At 39.6% G+C, this 15,800-nt stretch overlaps 2 protein-coding genes across 2 annotated transcripts; one reads left to right on the plus strand and one right to left on the minus strand.

Annotated features, from left to right (window-relative positions):
- Positions 1-1,090: 1,090 nt before the first annotated feature.
- LOC106612166 (homeobox protein Nkx-2.5-like) lies at positions 1,091-3,144 on the plus strand. Its single transcript, XM_014213104.2, has 2 exons — positions 1,091-1,580; positions 2,124-3,144. Exons 1-2 carry the CDS (start codon positions 1,247-1,249, stop codon positions 2,735-2,737), a joined length of 948 nt encoding a protein of 315 aa, XP_014068579.1. The 5' UTR covers positions 1,091-1,246; the 3' UTR covers positions 2,738-3,144.
- A 4,474-nt stretch (positions 3,145-7,618) lies between these two features.
- On the minus strand, positions 7,619-13,294 carry LOC106612154 (vesicle transport protein SEC20). The gene is made up of 4 exons (XM_014213080.2): positions 10,756-13,294; positions 10,448-10,540; positions 10,179-10,297; positions 7,619-8,204 (listed from the first exon to the last, which is right to left on the minus strand). The coding sequence occupies exons 1-4, from the start codon at positions 10,833-10,835 to the stop codon at positions 7,996-7,998; spliced, it is 501 nt and encodes a 166-aa protein (XP_014068555.1). The 5' UTR covers positions 10,836-13,294; the 3' UTR covers positions 7,619-7,995.
- Between the last annotated feature and the right edge of the window lie 2,506 nt (positions 13,295-15,800).

A 15,800-nucleotide genomic window follows, 5' to 3' on the forward strand; every position in this document is an offset into this window, starting at 1 on the left:
ACTACAGAAATGTTATGGCATGTGTGACACTCCTGGCCCGGCTGCGCTGCGTGGGTGGGAGGATACTGGTTTGTTGTCGTCGGTTATCACTTCCTGAAAGTCAGGCCAGCGGAGGAAGAGACATGTTGGTCCCTATGGTCTTGCTGCCAGGGAAGTTCCCTCCACTTAGACGCTTTTCTGCCTGTCTGCTCTTATTCCCACCCCTTTGTGCATTGTCAGTGTACCTATCCATCCCTATGTGTCCCCCAACCAACACACTTACCCTAAACCGGGTTCATACCCTATTACCAACCTTACCCCCGAAACCTAAATCTTGACCTTAAACCAGGTTCGTATCCTCTACCCAACCATCCTGTTTCGTCTAGTCCTTTGATTTAAATGTTGCTTTCATTCATGTAATCGATTTTATGATCTTATGTACTGCACTTGTTTTTATGTAGGGAAGCAGGTAGCCTAGCGGTTAAGCGTGTAACCGAAAGGTCACTGGTTCGAATCCCCAAGGTGGAAAAATCTGCAGTTCTGCCCTTGAGCAAGACAGTTAACAAACAACAACCGCTCAACGGGCGCCGATGACGTAGATGTCGATTAAGGTAGCTCCCCGCACCTCTCTGATTCAGAGGAGTTGGGTTAAATGCGGAAGACACATTTCGGGTGAATGCATTCAGTTGTGCAACTGACTAAGCATCTCCTTGCATACTTTTAATGTCCGCCAAATAAAATGTATTATCATTAAACAATTAAACAGAACCAAACACAGACAGACAGGCTCGTGCACACATAGAAAAAGGTTCCAGTACTTATTCTTTTCTTTTTTGCCTTCAAACATATACATTTCACGGGGAAATATGAATAAAAATAGATAATAAATTCCAACCATCTATTATGGACAAAAGGCGTGTGACGGTGCGTAATGGGGCTGAAGTAGCATTCTGGATTCAGATGCACTACGGACATGTAGGGTTACATTACTAGCTATTATTTCAACATCACCGGAACTGGCAACACCAATAGGAAGCCCCCTAACAACGTCCAATGAGAGATTTAACCTCCCCCCCCCCCCTCTCTCTCTCTCTCCCCATGCATAGCAGAAAAGAGGCCAAGAAAAGTTCGGGACTCGAGTTGATAGTCAAGATCCCCCTTGGTTAAACAAACGAGTACTTGAGCTCAGTAAATATTACCAAGAAGAGGAGATTTTGGAATCATCGGTTTGTTGCCCTTTATATGTCAGATCAACTGTTCCTTGGCAATGTTTTCCAGCCCCAGTACGTCCACACCCTTCTCGGTTAAGGATATATTAAACCTGGAGCAGCACAGTAGTGCTGAAGATCTGGTCTCACTGGACATCTCTCCACGGATGGACTGTGCCTTACCGACCTCCTCCTGCATGCTGGGCCGCCTGAAACAGGAGCCGCTCCGGGAGATGTCGTCTGGAGGCTCGCTGTTTGGAGAGGAGCTCCATGAGGCTAAGGCCAACACAAATACTGCCCTCAACTTCGCCGCTGCCTTCTATGGGAAATCTTTCTTAGAAATGGACATCAAGGATGGCAAGACGGACAGATTTGAGGTGAAATACAGAAAAGGTAACAGTTTATGATATTAGTATCGAAATAGCCCTAAGTAGGCCTATGTAAAAATCTGAATAATTATGCCTATGTAGAAATCTGAATAATTATGTAAGTAACTAAACAGATTCGCGTCAGACACAATCTAAAATGTGTAGGCTAAGGATAAGATATTTCACAAGTGATGTAATTGTAATGCTACTCCTATAGTACACAATTCTTCTGGAATAAGAACAGTCAAAGAGGCCTAATCTATTTTACAATAAAGGAGAAAATAAAGGAAAGTCGTAATTGAGGTTTAGATTGAATTCTCTCGTCGGGATACCAAACAGTTCCATGGAAGTTTGCGATATTTTCTACATTGTAATCAATCATAATCGACTGAACCCATTTTACTTTTTGGACTCTAGGATGTAGGGCATACCTCGAAAGTTTGTCTGAACCAAGTCTTGCGTAAAAGTCTCCGAGCTGAATTCCTATTGTTGGGTCCTTTATACAATTTAACATACTAGAATTCAATTAAATATGTCTTAATGTATTTGTTTATTTCTATTCCACTAGACATGTCCTACATCTCTCAGAGCGAGCCGGTGGAGGACCTGAAGTCAGAGGACCCGGATCTGTCCGCCAAACCCCGGAAGCGCAGGAAGCCGCGCGTGCTGTTCTCACAGGCGCAAGTGTATGAGCTGGAGCGTCGCTTTAAGCAGCAGAAATACCTGTCGGCTCCGGAGAGAGATCACCTGGCCGGAGTGCTCAAACTGACCCCCACACAGGTCAAGATATGGTTCCAGAACCGCCGCTACAAGTGCAAGAGACAACGACAGGACCAGAGCCTGGAGATGGTCGGTATCCCGCCGCCGAGACGCATCTCAGTCCCAGTACTGGTCCGAGATGGGAAGCCCTGTCTTGGAGACTCGACGACCTATAATAGTTCATATAATGTGGGCCTTAACCATTTCACGTATAATAGTTATCCAGCGTTCAGTAATTATCCCAGTCCTGGCTGTAATATGAATCATGCGTGTAACTATCCCACCACTGCGGTACAGTCTATCCAGCCCTCACCAAGCAACGGGAATTACATGAACTTCGGCGTTGGGGAGTTAAATAACGTTCAAAACACGTTTCCGTCCAGCAATGGAGTGTCTTCTTTACATGGAATCAGAGCGTGGTGAACGAAGGATCGAAATATAACATTATTGTCAGACAACTTGTTTTAAATTGCATGCGCTTTTGCAATGGATGCATAGGCTTACTTGAGTGTTATGTCGATATATTCCATGTACTGTACTTCGACTGGCAAACTCTTGATGGATGCATAAACTAAATAGATTTTATTTTCATTAGGTTACTAGTTTCTGAGATGGAATAGGGAGTTAATTGTAAAGTTGTATAGGAGATGTTACTACTTCAGTGGGAAGGATCAATATGAATACAATTTGTCAGTGGACATCTTTCCCTCACTATCACCGTTTTCTTTTAGATCACAAATGTACTGTAAGGCAATTATGTTTGTAGGTACTTAATACACATATTATATGTAAATAAAGCTTTTCTTTTATGTAAATTATAATTTTCCTGCATGATTTTGATAGGCTATTTCACGGGGGCGGCTACAGGACATATTCTGAGGCAGTGGTGGGAAAAGTACCCAAATGTCATATTTTAGTAAAAGTAAAGATACCTTAATAGAAAATGTAAAAGTCACCCAGTGAAATACTACTTGAGTAAAATCATAAGGTTTTAAATATGCTTAAGTATCAAAAGTAAATGTAATTACTAAAATGTACTTTTTACTTTTGATACTTAAGTATAAATCATTTCAAATTCCTTATATTAAGCAAAGCAGACGGCCACATTTTGTAGTTTATTACACTCAGACATCATTTACAAACGAAGCATGTGTTTAGTGAGTCCACCAGATCAGAGACAGTAGTGATGACCAGGAATGTTCTCTTGATAAGTGTGTGAATTGGACCATTTCCCTGTCCTGCTAAGAAATCAAAATGTAACGAGTACTTTTGGAAAAATGAATGGAGTAAAAAGTACATAATTTTCTTTAGGAATGTAGTGAAGTAAAAGTTGTTAACAATATAAAAAAATATATAAATATAAAGTACAGATACCCCAAAAAACGACTTAAGTAGTACTTTAAAGTATTTTTACTTAAGTACTTTACACCATTGTCCTGAAGGACATTTTTAAAATTAATTAATATGAACAAACAACTAGAATGGGATACAATTATATCACCTGATTATTTCTAATCATCTTCAATTGCTTGGAAATGATTTTTAAATATGAAATGTAACCTATCGACCAATTATAGTTTTAGGCCTAGTGCTTTCATAAAACTATAGCCTATCACTACGAATTCTATCGACCATTAATTATTTAAAAGGATAAATGTAATATTTTATTTCTAATATTCATTACTATTATGCTTAATAAAACATGAATTCGCCTAATTGTATTGTATTATTAATCATATTTAATAATAGCCTACATTAAAATCGTTACAATAGGCCTAGACGAAAACAATTGTCAAATCGATGAGGGAATAATGTTCAAGATCACACAATCTATGCATTTAAATAATTCTTAACTTTACAACCATTAAATCTCCAGTATTTTTTCTTCAGTTTCACGACTCACTAGCCTACAAATTGAGCAAACACCAGGACTATCCTAGCACATAAAGATACCATATGTCAGTGTGTTTTAATATTAGGAAAATCGTCCATCACGGTAGCCTATAGTAATTGCCATTGTCTATAGCCAGCACACATTACCAGTAATCCATGTCAAACAATCTCACCCACTACCCGTGCAGCGGTTCACGTATGTTTAACGTCAGGTTAAACCCTCCAAGTGGCTATTAGAGACCTTCAATCTACTATAACCGGAAATCTCTCTAAAGTTATTTTTTTAACACAACGACTTACCGGCCTCTCCATAAAACATGCTTGGAGCATGTCTCGCAATTTTGACTAAATAGGACAAATATGTAGAGGGCTTTAGACGTTTCTCGTATATAGGCTAAGTCTATAGGTCGGCCTACAAGGTCACATCCAGTTAGCCCTTCTACAGGTGCATGTCAGTCCCCATTAGGCGAGGTCGTGAGATAGCATCACTGATATAATTTAAATATTTACAGAAAGGTCTGTGACCGTTCAGAAGGGTTGTGTTTAAAGTCCATCAGACGTGTCGTCAGTAGAAACAGTTCAGGGTTTGGGGAAATGCGTTCATCGTCCTCATCATTAATCAGACAGTTACCGCTGATCCACAGTCAAATTCTGAAATCGCCCACAGGCCCCTAGAAATACATTGACAAATGTATTTTGAAACGGCACCGAATAACCTAAAAACCATCACTCCACATGCAGGCCCTAAATTAAAACAGCCTTGTTTAATGTGCCTGTACAGTGGACAAGTAGTAGCCATAATATTGATTGATACCTGTCATTAATATGCCTATATGAGAATTACATTTTAGTAATTTAGCAGACACTTATCCAGTGTCTTACAAAATATGCTGATGAAACGGATTTATGTACAGTGCCTTTAGAAAGTATTCATACCCCTTGACGTATTACACATGTTGCCTTTCAGCCTGAATTTAAAATGGATTAAATATATTCTCACACATCTACACAATATCTCATAATGATAAAGTGAACACACAGTTTTTAGAAATGTTAGCAAATTTATTTACAATGAAATACAGAAATATAACATTGACATAGTTATTCACATGCCTGAACATGGTTTTCCTCTAGGATCTTGCCCGTGCTTAGCTCCATTCCGTTCATTTTTTTATCCTGAAAAAGTCCCCAGTCCTTAATGATTACAATCATACCCATAACATGATGCAGCCACCACTATGCTTGAAAATATGGAGAGTGGTACGTAATGTGTTGAATTGGATTTGCCTCAAATATAACACTTTGTATTCAGGACAAAAAGTGAATTGCTTTGCAACAGTTTTTGCAGTATTACTTTAGTGCCTTGTTGCAAACAGGATGCATGCTTTGGAATACTTTTATTCTGTACAGGCTTCATTATTTTCACTCAGTCAATTTGATTAGTTTTGTGGAGTAACTACAATGTTGTTGATCCATCCTCAGTCCTCCCATCACAGCCATTATGCTCTGCAACTGTTTTACAGTCACCATTGGCCTCATGGTGAAATCCCTAAGCAGTTTCCTTGCTCTCCAGCAACTGAGTTAGGAAGGAAGCCTGTATCTTTGTAGTGACTGGGTGTATTAATACACCATCCAAAAGGTAATTAATAACTTTACCATGCTCAAATGGATATTCAGTGTCTGCATAGAATTTTGTTTTACTCATCTACCAATACTGTAGGTGCTCTTCTTTGCGAGGCATTGGAAAAATGCACTGCTCGACTGAGACTTACAGATAATTGTATGTGTGGGGTACAGAGATGAGGTAGTTAACAAATTGCATTGTCTTTTTGATTATGTGACTTAAGCACTATTTCACTCCTGAACGTATTTAGGCTTGCCATAACAAAGGGGTTGAAAACTGACATTTCAGCTTTTCATTTTTAATTAATAACATTTCTAAAGACACGCTTTGATATTATGGAGTAGAGTGTGTAGATCAGTGACACATCTCAATTTAATCCATTTTAAATTCAGGCTGTAACAACAAAATGTGGAAAAAGTTAATGGGTGTGAATACTTTCTGAAGGCACTGTAGCACATTAAAAGCCCTTTAGGCAACATTGTGTGGGGGAGCCCACTTCCCCTCACTCTGTGGTACTCAGTGTAGAACACAGTTCAGGGCCTGCCACTAAACAGGACCTATTCACATTTCAAGATCATGCACACCTCTCCTCTTGATTGACACTATCACGGTGCTATGTAAGAATAGATCCATTTGCTTGACATAGAGCCGGGGCCCTGCTATAAGTGTGCAGCTAGAGGGACAGGATGAGGAATTGGAAGAGCACAATGGCTGCCACTTTAAAACGAGTAAGAACCGCTTAGCCTTCTCTTAGGTCTATTGAGTCTCTCCACATGTACTCACTAATGCGTGTCACTGTTTTTAAAAATGTTGTATTGTCACATAGCTGCAGTAAAATCTGTGGTTATATATGGTCAACCGTAGTACCTGGAGCAAATTATGGTTTAGTGCCTTGCTCAAGGGCACATCAGATTTTTCACCTTGTCAGCTCGGGGATTCGAACCAGCAACCTTCCGGTTACTGGCCCAACGCTGTAACCACTAGGCTATCTGCACAGTCTGTCCCCACTGATTCGGAGTCAGATATGATCCATAACACACGCAACTGAGACAACTCAGGTAGACAAAGTCAGAGGCCTTTATTGGTACACTGAACAGAAACGTCAACATGAAAACAGATTTATATTTCCAAAATTACATGTGAGACCATCACCATAAAGAGGGTAGAGAGGTCATACAGCTACCAGCCCCCCTCTACACACATCCCTTCCAAAGTGTTGAAAAGGCAATGTCAGATAACAGGTCCACGCAAACCTAAAAATACCCCCCCACCCTCCACCCCCGGTGGAAAGAAAGGGAGCAGGAGAGGGAAACGGGTCAGAATAATCTGCTTTTCTGGGTCTTATCTGAAGAAAGGCAGAGATGCATGGTTCCTTATCGGTGACTATGTGATTACTGCCACAGCTTTTCAGATTTGTTTCTGCCCTGGTGCCAGGGCTGCTCAGTTCCCCCTGCTGCTAGCTTTTCTGCCCTGGTTGGTCAGCACTGTACCCAGTACTGTTCACCCTGCTGCCAGCTACTGAGAGCAGGCCCTCACCACTGCTGAGCCAAGCCAAGCCAGCTAGCTCTGTAAGGAAATACTGACGACCAGATGCTAGACCAGAGTCACTGAAACTTGTGTGGGTGATATGTACATCCTACATGTCCACGCTGCTGCTTGGAGATTAATTTTATTATTTTTTACACTATTTAATAATGTCAACGTTTTGTTCAAAAACTGATTACATTACAGAGAATGTGTTACACATCGACATGAATCCCTATACTTTAAATAATGGTCCGGCGAAATGTAATGTGCTAAAATCCATTTATTTCTCTTTCAGAGCAGGATATAAATAACTGGGCAACAGCTTACACTTCCTGCAATGGAATAATACATTAACATGATAATCATAACAATTGGTTACATTAACCATCAAACTTTGCTCTAAGTATTGCAAACAGCTGATATTCCTTCCATGACGAACACATAATGTTTAAAAAAGGCTTATCCTCAAAGCTATTACTACTGTGTGTGAACAAGTCTTTAAAATGTTGATATTGATTTACATTAATAAGCAGTATATTAATCTTACAATACTTATCTCACACGACTCACTTATGTCATAAATTAGCTTATATGATCATAGTTACTCAAAGTTGCTTTAAAAGTGACTTAGTTTAAGTTAGTTGTGTCTGGTCTGGAGGAAAAATAATCTCTTCTTGAGGATGTAGAAGACCGTGGTGAGAAAGAGTACGAGTTTGAGGAAGATGAGCAGTTTGTCAGTGAGCTCTCTGCGATTGTACTTAGTGATGAGCTTTCTCCCCAGCTGGATGGTTTCGGTCATGGCCTTAAACTCCTCATTTGTCTCCAGGACCGCCTGAGACGAGGTTGCTACGGAGGAGAGAGTCCACACTGGGCAAAGACTTCAGGTTTGGACATACAGTTGAAGTCTGAAGTTTACATACACCTTAGCCAAATACATTTAAACTCAGTTTTTCACAATTTCTGACATTTAATCCAAGTAAAAATTCCATGTCTTAGGTCAGTTAGGATCACCACTTCATTTTAAGAATGTGAAATGTCAGAATAATAGTAGAGAGAATGATTTATTTCAGCTTTTATTTATTTCATCACATTCCCAGTGGGTCAGAAGTTTACATACACTCAATTAGTATTTGTTAGCATTGCCTTTAAATTGTTTAACTTGGGTCAAATGTTTCAGGTAGCCTTCCACAAGCTTCCTACAATAAGTTGGCTGAATTTTGGCCCATTCCTCCTGACAGAGCTGGTGTAACTGAGTCAGGTTTGTAGGCCTCCTTGCTCGGACGTGCTTCTTCAGTTCTGCCAACAAATTTTCTATAGGATTGAGGTCAGGGCTTTGTGATGGCCACTCCAACAACTTGACTTTATTGTCCTTAAGCCATTTTGCCACAACTTTGGAAGTATGCTTGGGGTCATTGTCCGTTTGGAAGACCCATTTGCGACCAAGCTTTAAATTCCTGACTGATGTCTTGAGATGTTGCTTCAATATATCCACATAATTTTCCTCCCTCATGATGCCATCTATTTTGTGAAGTGCACCAGTCCCTCCTGCAGCAAAGCACCCCTACAACATGATGCTGCCACCCCTGTGCTTCACAGTTGGGATGGTGTTCTTTGGCTTGCAAGCTTCCCCCTTTTTCCTCCAAACATAACGATGATCATAATGGCCAAACAGTTCTATTTTTGTTTCTCAGACCAGAGGACATTTCTCCAAAAAGTACGATCTTTGTCCCCATGTGCAGTTGCAAACCGTAGTGTGGCTTTTTTTATGGTGGTTTTGGAGCAGTGGCTTCTTCCTTGCTAAGCAGCCTTTCAGGTTATGTCAATATAGGACTCATTTTACTGTGGATATAGATACTCCAGCATCTTCACAAGGTCCTTTGCTGTTGTTCTGGGATTGACTTGCACTTTTCACAACAAAGTACATTTATCTCTAGGAGACAGAACGCGTCTCCTTCCTAAGCGGTTTGACGGCTGTGTGGTCCCATGGTGTTCATACTTGCGTACTATTGTTTGTACAGATGAACGTGGAACCTTCAGGTATTTGGAAATTGCTCCCAAGGATGAACCAGACTTGTGGAGGTCTACAACTTTTTTTCTGAGGTCTTGGCTGATTTCTTTTGATTTTTCCATGATGTCAAGCAAAGAGGCACTGAGTTTGAAGGTAGGCCTTGAAATACATCCACTGGTACACCTCCAATTGACTCAAATTATGTCAATTAGCCTATCAGAAACTTCTAAAAATGACTTGTGTCATGCACAAAGTAGATGTCCTAACCGACTTGCCAAAACTATAGTTTGTTAACAAGAAATTTGTGGAGTGGTTGAAAAACGAGTTTTAATGACTCCAAACTAAGTGTATGTAAACTTCCGACTTCAACTGTATCAAATACTGCCAGCTGTTTGCTTTTATTTAAATAAAGCAACTGAGAAAGAAACAGTCCTTGGGTCCTCCAATTTCAGGGCTTTTGGTGGAACCATCTCAATATTGTTCTCACCAGTGGTGTAATGGAAGGTAAACACAGAAAACGCCATTTACACACCGTTTTATGTTGCTCAAACGTTTACCCACCTATTGCAAACAAATGCATTGTAAATATAGGGAGTATTACTTTATTCACTGTGAAAGGCGATCAGTGTTTACCCACTATTTACCACTACATCACTGCTTCTCATTCATCTAGTTCTTACAGATGTGTAAACACTGAAGGAAAAGGGAGCTAGGGGATGGGGTTAGGGTCCGAAATGATAAACACTACTGTCCTCTCAGAAACACAGACTCCGATATGATTCACTCTCTGTACTCTAGGTGGAGCCACTCACCCAGAATGGTTATGGATTCCTCGCTCTGCGTCACCTGCTGTGACATCATTTGGCTGATGCTCATCGGGCTCTCTGTGATGTCACTGGACGTCTGGGCCAGGCCCTCTTTGGTCACCTTTCTGTTTGGAGGAAAAAAATAACAAATACATTCTAAATCTTCATAGTAACAGACAACAATAAGACAAAGTATAAACACACAGTGGGTGAAATAAGGGAATGACAATGAAACACTCCAGAAGAGTATCTAGAAACAGGCAATATCTGTTTACCTTTGTCTAAATTCATAGAGAAGAGATTCCTTCTCCAGGTTGTGTAGCGACAGTTTACTGGCCAGGTTGGCTTTCTTCCATGCTGTATGGTTACTGCAGGGATAGAAAACATACATTTTGTACAGTTTACGCAGCACTATATGTAAAGGTCTAAGAAAAATACCAGAAAACCATACTAATGGAAATGTACATCCTACTAACTAATACAGACTGGATTCAGTACTGAAGCAACAGCAGTAATCCACACTCCTACCATGCTAATCCACATTCCTACCATGCTAATCCACACTCTTACCATGCTCTTTTACCTGAGCATCTGCCTACGGTGTCTGTCCACCTCACTGAGTAGAGCCAGCTTGTCTGACTCCTTGTCCTGCTCCCTCCCCATCTGATCTAGGTCCAGGCAAACACTGTTCAATTCGTCAACAATAACAATGACGAAAAATACTCGTCAAGTAACTATTTTTAATTTGACATGAAGCATCTTTTCATCCATTTTTTACAATCAGAAACATGCAAGCAGAATATTTCATGCAATCCTCTCATTGGCAGAATTGACATCTTTCAGTTGCGCGGTGTAATTGAGCTGATCTGCCCGGCTCCGCCACACAGCCACCAGGCGGTCACTTCAGTCACTCTTTGATCACATCAGAAACTCTATTTCCCCATGTGCGCTGTTATTCATTCATCTGTGTTGCCGCTCTCACGCCGCAGTCAGGAAATGCGACATCTGGTTCATTTTTTCATATGGGAAAAACGAATGCTATTTGTTGACTATTAAAAGTACAGTAATACTTCTGGCATTTTTGTAAAGCTCAAATCCCCTTTTCAATGAAACCACTATTATTTAACCCCTTGACAGTTACGATGGGAAGAAAATTAGAGCTGTAAATGGTTTAACCTGTAGCCAAGCCTTTATAGCCTATATGGTTAATTATGGCTGGCATTGGTTATAATCTGCCACAATATCAAATGTTGCCAGCTAAGGTATACGAGGGGATAGTAGGTCTAGTTGGACAAGGCACATGGTGGAAGCTAGAGGTAGCCTAAATTGTCATTATTTAATATTAAAAAATCCACTGACTAAGTGGCTAAAACTAGACTAAAATTGTCCAGTTTTAGACGACTGATGACTAAAACTAACGAAGGATGAATCATCCCCAGCTTCCAATTGGCTCATTCATCCCCCCTGCAACTATTACCCAGGTCATTGCTGTAAATGAGAATGTTTTCTCAGTCAATTTACTGATAGACTGCCAATATGTACTTATTACAGTAGGAAGCCGTTTCTTGTCTCGCTAGAACAAAAGCGGTACCTGCTGCGTGCCAACCCGGTAGCAACGAACCTACAGCGATGGTTGTCAGCGGCCAACAACTGGACTTTGAGCCAATCAGAGAGTACAAACCTCCATGAGGGGGAGCATAAAAAAGCGCATTATCTCTGTACATCCACGATGAGCCAGTCGCACTTCATATGCAGTGAAGGCTATGGGATGGTAAAAAAAAAAAAAAGTGATAGACGCAATGCCCACAACACTAAAGACTTCCTCCAAGCTAGCTAACCACTGTAGTTAGTATTGACAATATATCACAATGGATTCGCTAGTTTCCATGAAACAGCTGCTTGTGTTAGCTGCCGAATTAGTGCAGTGTCCTTTGCTATGTTGTGCTAATATGCTAATGTTAGCTAGCTAGCTAACCATTTGGCTATGGGGTATGGGATTATGGAGAGTGAATTAAATTGTTTCTTCGTGATCATGCTAGGTAGTTACAGTGCCTTCAGAAAGTACTCACACCCCTTGACTTTTTCCACATTTTGTTATGTTACAAATGTATTTAATTGTAATTTTTTGTAATCGATCTACACCAAATACTCTGTCAAAGTGGAAGACATTTTTATTTTTAAAATTTTAATTAATAGAAAATAATACACTAATATAGTGTTTTGATTAGATACGTATTCAACCCCTTGAGTTACTACATGTTAGAATCACCTTTGGAAGCGATTACAGCTGTGAGTCTTTCTGGATAAATCTGTCTCTAAGATCTTTGCAAACCTGGATTGTACAATATGTGCCCCTTATTCTTTAAAAAAATATTTGGCTAGGTTATTAAAAAATGGTTTTTGATCATTTTTTTAGACATTAAATTCACTGCATTGTGGGTTGAAAGCTGTAACACTGAATAAAACAATTAATTAAAGTCCCACCCATGATGGTAGTGACTCTTCATTGCTGCTTATCACTTATCAACCATAATTTGTTCACTTTACTTTAATAAAAAAAATTAATTAGTTGTTCAAAAACAGAAAAATCGCTCAGCACTAATATTTGGTGGATTTGTCTCTCAGTGTCTGTTGGAAAGCAGACTGAACCAGGTTTTCCTCTAAGACTTAGCCTGTGCTTAGCTCTACTCCTTTTCTTTTGATCAAAAACATAAACTCTAGACAAGAATACCCATAACATGATGCAGCTATCCCCATGCTTGAAAATATGAAGAGTGGTACTTAGTGATGTGTTGAATTTGCCCCCAAACATAATGCTTTGTATTCAGGACCAAAAGTACATTTTTTTGCCACATTTTTTGCAGTATTACTTTACTGCCTTATTCTGTACAGGCTTCCTTTTCACACTGTCATTTAGGTTAGTATTGTGGAGTAACTACAATGTCGTTGACCCATCTTCAGTTCTCCAATCACAGCCATTAAAAACTTGTTTTAAAGACACCAGTGGCCTCATGGTGAAATCCCTCAGTGGTTTCCTTCCTCTCCATCAACTGAACTTGGAAGGATGCCTGTATCTTGGAGTGACTAGGTGTATTGATACATCATCCAAAATGTAACTTCACCATGCTCAAAGCGATTCTCAATGGCCATTTTTTTATTCTACCCCCATCTACCAATAGGTGCCCTTCTTTGCGAGGCACTGAAAACCTTCCTGGTCTTTGTCGTTGAATATGTGCTTGAAATTCACTGCTCAACTGAGGGACCTCACAGATAATTGTATGTGTGGGCTACAAAGATGGGGTAGTGATTAAAAAAAAATAATGGAAAACTCCATTATTGCACACAGAGTGAGTCCATGCAACTTATCTGACTTGTTAAGCAAATTTTTACTCCTGAACTTTAGGCTTGCCATAACAAAGGAGTTGAATACTTATTGACACGACACTTCAGCTTATAATTTTTTATTCATTTGTAAATATTTCTAAAAACGTAATTCCATGTTGACACTGGGGTATTATGTGCAGATCAGAGACTAAATATAAACGTAATCCACTTTAAATTCAGGCTGTAACACCAAAATGTGGAAAAAGTCAAGGGGTGTGAATACTTCCTGAAGGCACTGTATCTAGTTGTGGCCATCTGGAATATGCTAACATTAACTAGCTAGCTAAACATGTGTCTATGGGTTGGCATTGGCAGTAAGAGATTATGAAGAGTGAATAAAATTGTTTCTTTGTTATCTTGCTAGTTAGTTATCTAGCTGTGGCCATCTGGCTAGTAACAAGGGTTTTCTACTAAATAGCAACATCAGCACCAAAGACTTGTATTACTCCATCTGTGTTAGCGCAGATAGCTTGGAATATAGACCATAAGCAATATGCACGGATATGCATACTCGAACAACGCTACTGCCACCTTGTGGTGGAGTGTTTCAACAAGGCTGAGTGGTTGACTTCCAAGGTCTTTGCTGTGTGAACTCTAAAGAGATTGAACAGTGCCGGCAGTCAAGAGGTGGTAGGTAACCCCCTTTGTTTTTACACTGCTGCTACTCGCTCTTTATTATCACGTTACCAGTACCTACATGTACAAATTACCTTGACTAACCTGTACCCCCACACATTGACTCGGTACCGGTACCCCCTGTATATAGCCTCATTATTTTATTGTGTTACTTTTAATTTTATACTTTAGTTTATTTCTTGAACGGCATTGTTGGTTAAGGGCTTGAAGGTAAGCATTTCATGGTAACCTGTTGAGTTTGGCGCATGTGACAAATAAAATTTGATTTTATTTAAGTACTGTCGGCAGGCAAATGTTTGCCAATCCTACCGGTGTCTGAGCATTTAAAGTTGGATTTATTTGGATAGTCCATCTGTAGATATTACTGATGCTATACAGACTATTTCACCTAACCCTTGCAAGCAGTTGCTTATCAACAGATAGTCTGGATTTGCTCAACAGCTGGTCATACTATCCAAATAAAGTGACCGAAATGACTAAAATGTGACTAAGACTAAAATAACTGCCAATATTTGCACAGCTGTCAAACACGCAGGTGTGTCCTACAAACACTGATGGATACAGCTCAATATACCTGATGTGCGAAAGGGTTGAATATCAAGTCAAAAGAGGCTTGCTCAGTCTCCTTTTCACTGATAGATATGGACAGGTGAAATCTGCACCAGGCAGTTGAAGGACAGGAAATGAAGCATATATATATATATATATATACACACAGAGAGAGATGTATTGGCGACAGGAGGATTAACTATGTCTCTTATGTGAATCCGTAGCCAAAGGTGTAAAGTACTTAAGTGGTATCTGTACTTTACCATTTATATTTGACTGCATTTACTTCACTACATTCCTTAAGAAAATATTGTACTTTTTTACTCCGTACATTTCCCTGACACCCAAAAGTACTCGTTACATTTTGAATGTTTAGCAGGACAGGAAAAGAGTCCCAATTCACGCACTTATCAAACTAACTTCCCTGGACATCGCTACTGCCTCTGATCTGGCAGACTCACTAAACACATATGCTTCGTTGGTAAATTGTCTGAATGTTGGTGTGCCCGTGACTTTCCGTAAATAAAATGTAAAAAAAAAGAAAAAGAAAATTTGCTTAATATAAGGACTTTGAAATGATTTATACTTTTCCTTTTGATACATTTTAAACCAGATACTTTTAGACTTTTACTCAAGTAGAAATTTACTGGGTGCCTTTTACTTTATTAATTTTCTATTAAGGTATCTTTACTTGTACTCAATTATGAGTTGGGTAACGTTACTTTTTCCACCACTGTTCGTAACCTAAGGTTTTGTTTTCACTTCGGCAATCAACTTTGTCAGCTTGACGCGAGATCATGTACTATCATTGACATCCTAATTTCAATGAGATAATATACATTTGTCAGATTTTATCTTTATGTGATATATCCACAACTTCAAAAAGATGAGTCAAAATCTATTCTAACTCCCGGCCATTGTACCAAAATGGGTCAGTGGCCAATGCTGAATAAAGAGCCCAAACAGCTGCGACAGAAAACAAGGTTATTCTCCACAATAAGAACAACATACAATATCGTAAAGAACAAGAACTTACTGAATCGATCACTTTTACTTCCA

This window comes from Salmo salar, chromosome ssa09, assembly GCF_905237065.1.
Source record: "Salmo salar chromosome ssa09, Ssal_v3.1, whole genome shotgun sequence".
Taxonomy (NCBI): domain Eukaryota; kingdom Metazoa; phylum Chordata; class Actinopteri; order Salmoniformes; family Salmonidae; genus Salmo; species Salmo salar.

Coding starts and splice junctions, on each gene's coding strand:
- LOC106612166 (XM_014213104.2), top strand. CDS start 1,247: ATGTTTTCCAGCCCCAGTACGTCCACACCCTTCTCGGTTAAGGATATA. Junction 1,581..2,123: donor TGAGGTGAAATACAGAAAAG/GTAACAGTTTAT, acceptor CTATTCCACTAG/ACATGTCCTACATCTCTCAG.
- LOC106612154 (XM_014213080.2), bottom strand. CDS start 10,835: ATGGGGAGGGAGCAGGACAAGGAGTCAGACAAGCTGGCTCTACTCAGT. Junction 10,541..10,755: donor CACCGTAGGCAGATGCTCAG/GTAAAAGAGCAT, acceptor CTATCCCTGCAG/TAACCATACAGCATGGAAGA. Junction 10,298..10,447: donor CTCTATGAATTTAGACAAAG/GTAAACAGATAT, acceptor TCCTCCAAACAG/AAAGGTGACCAAAGAGGGCC.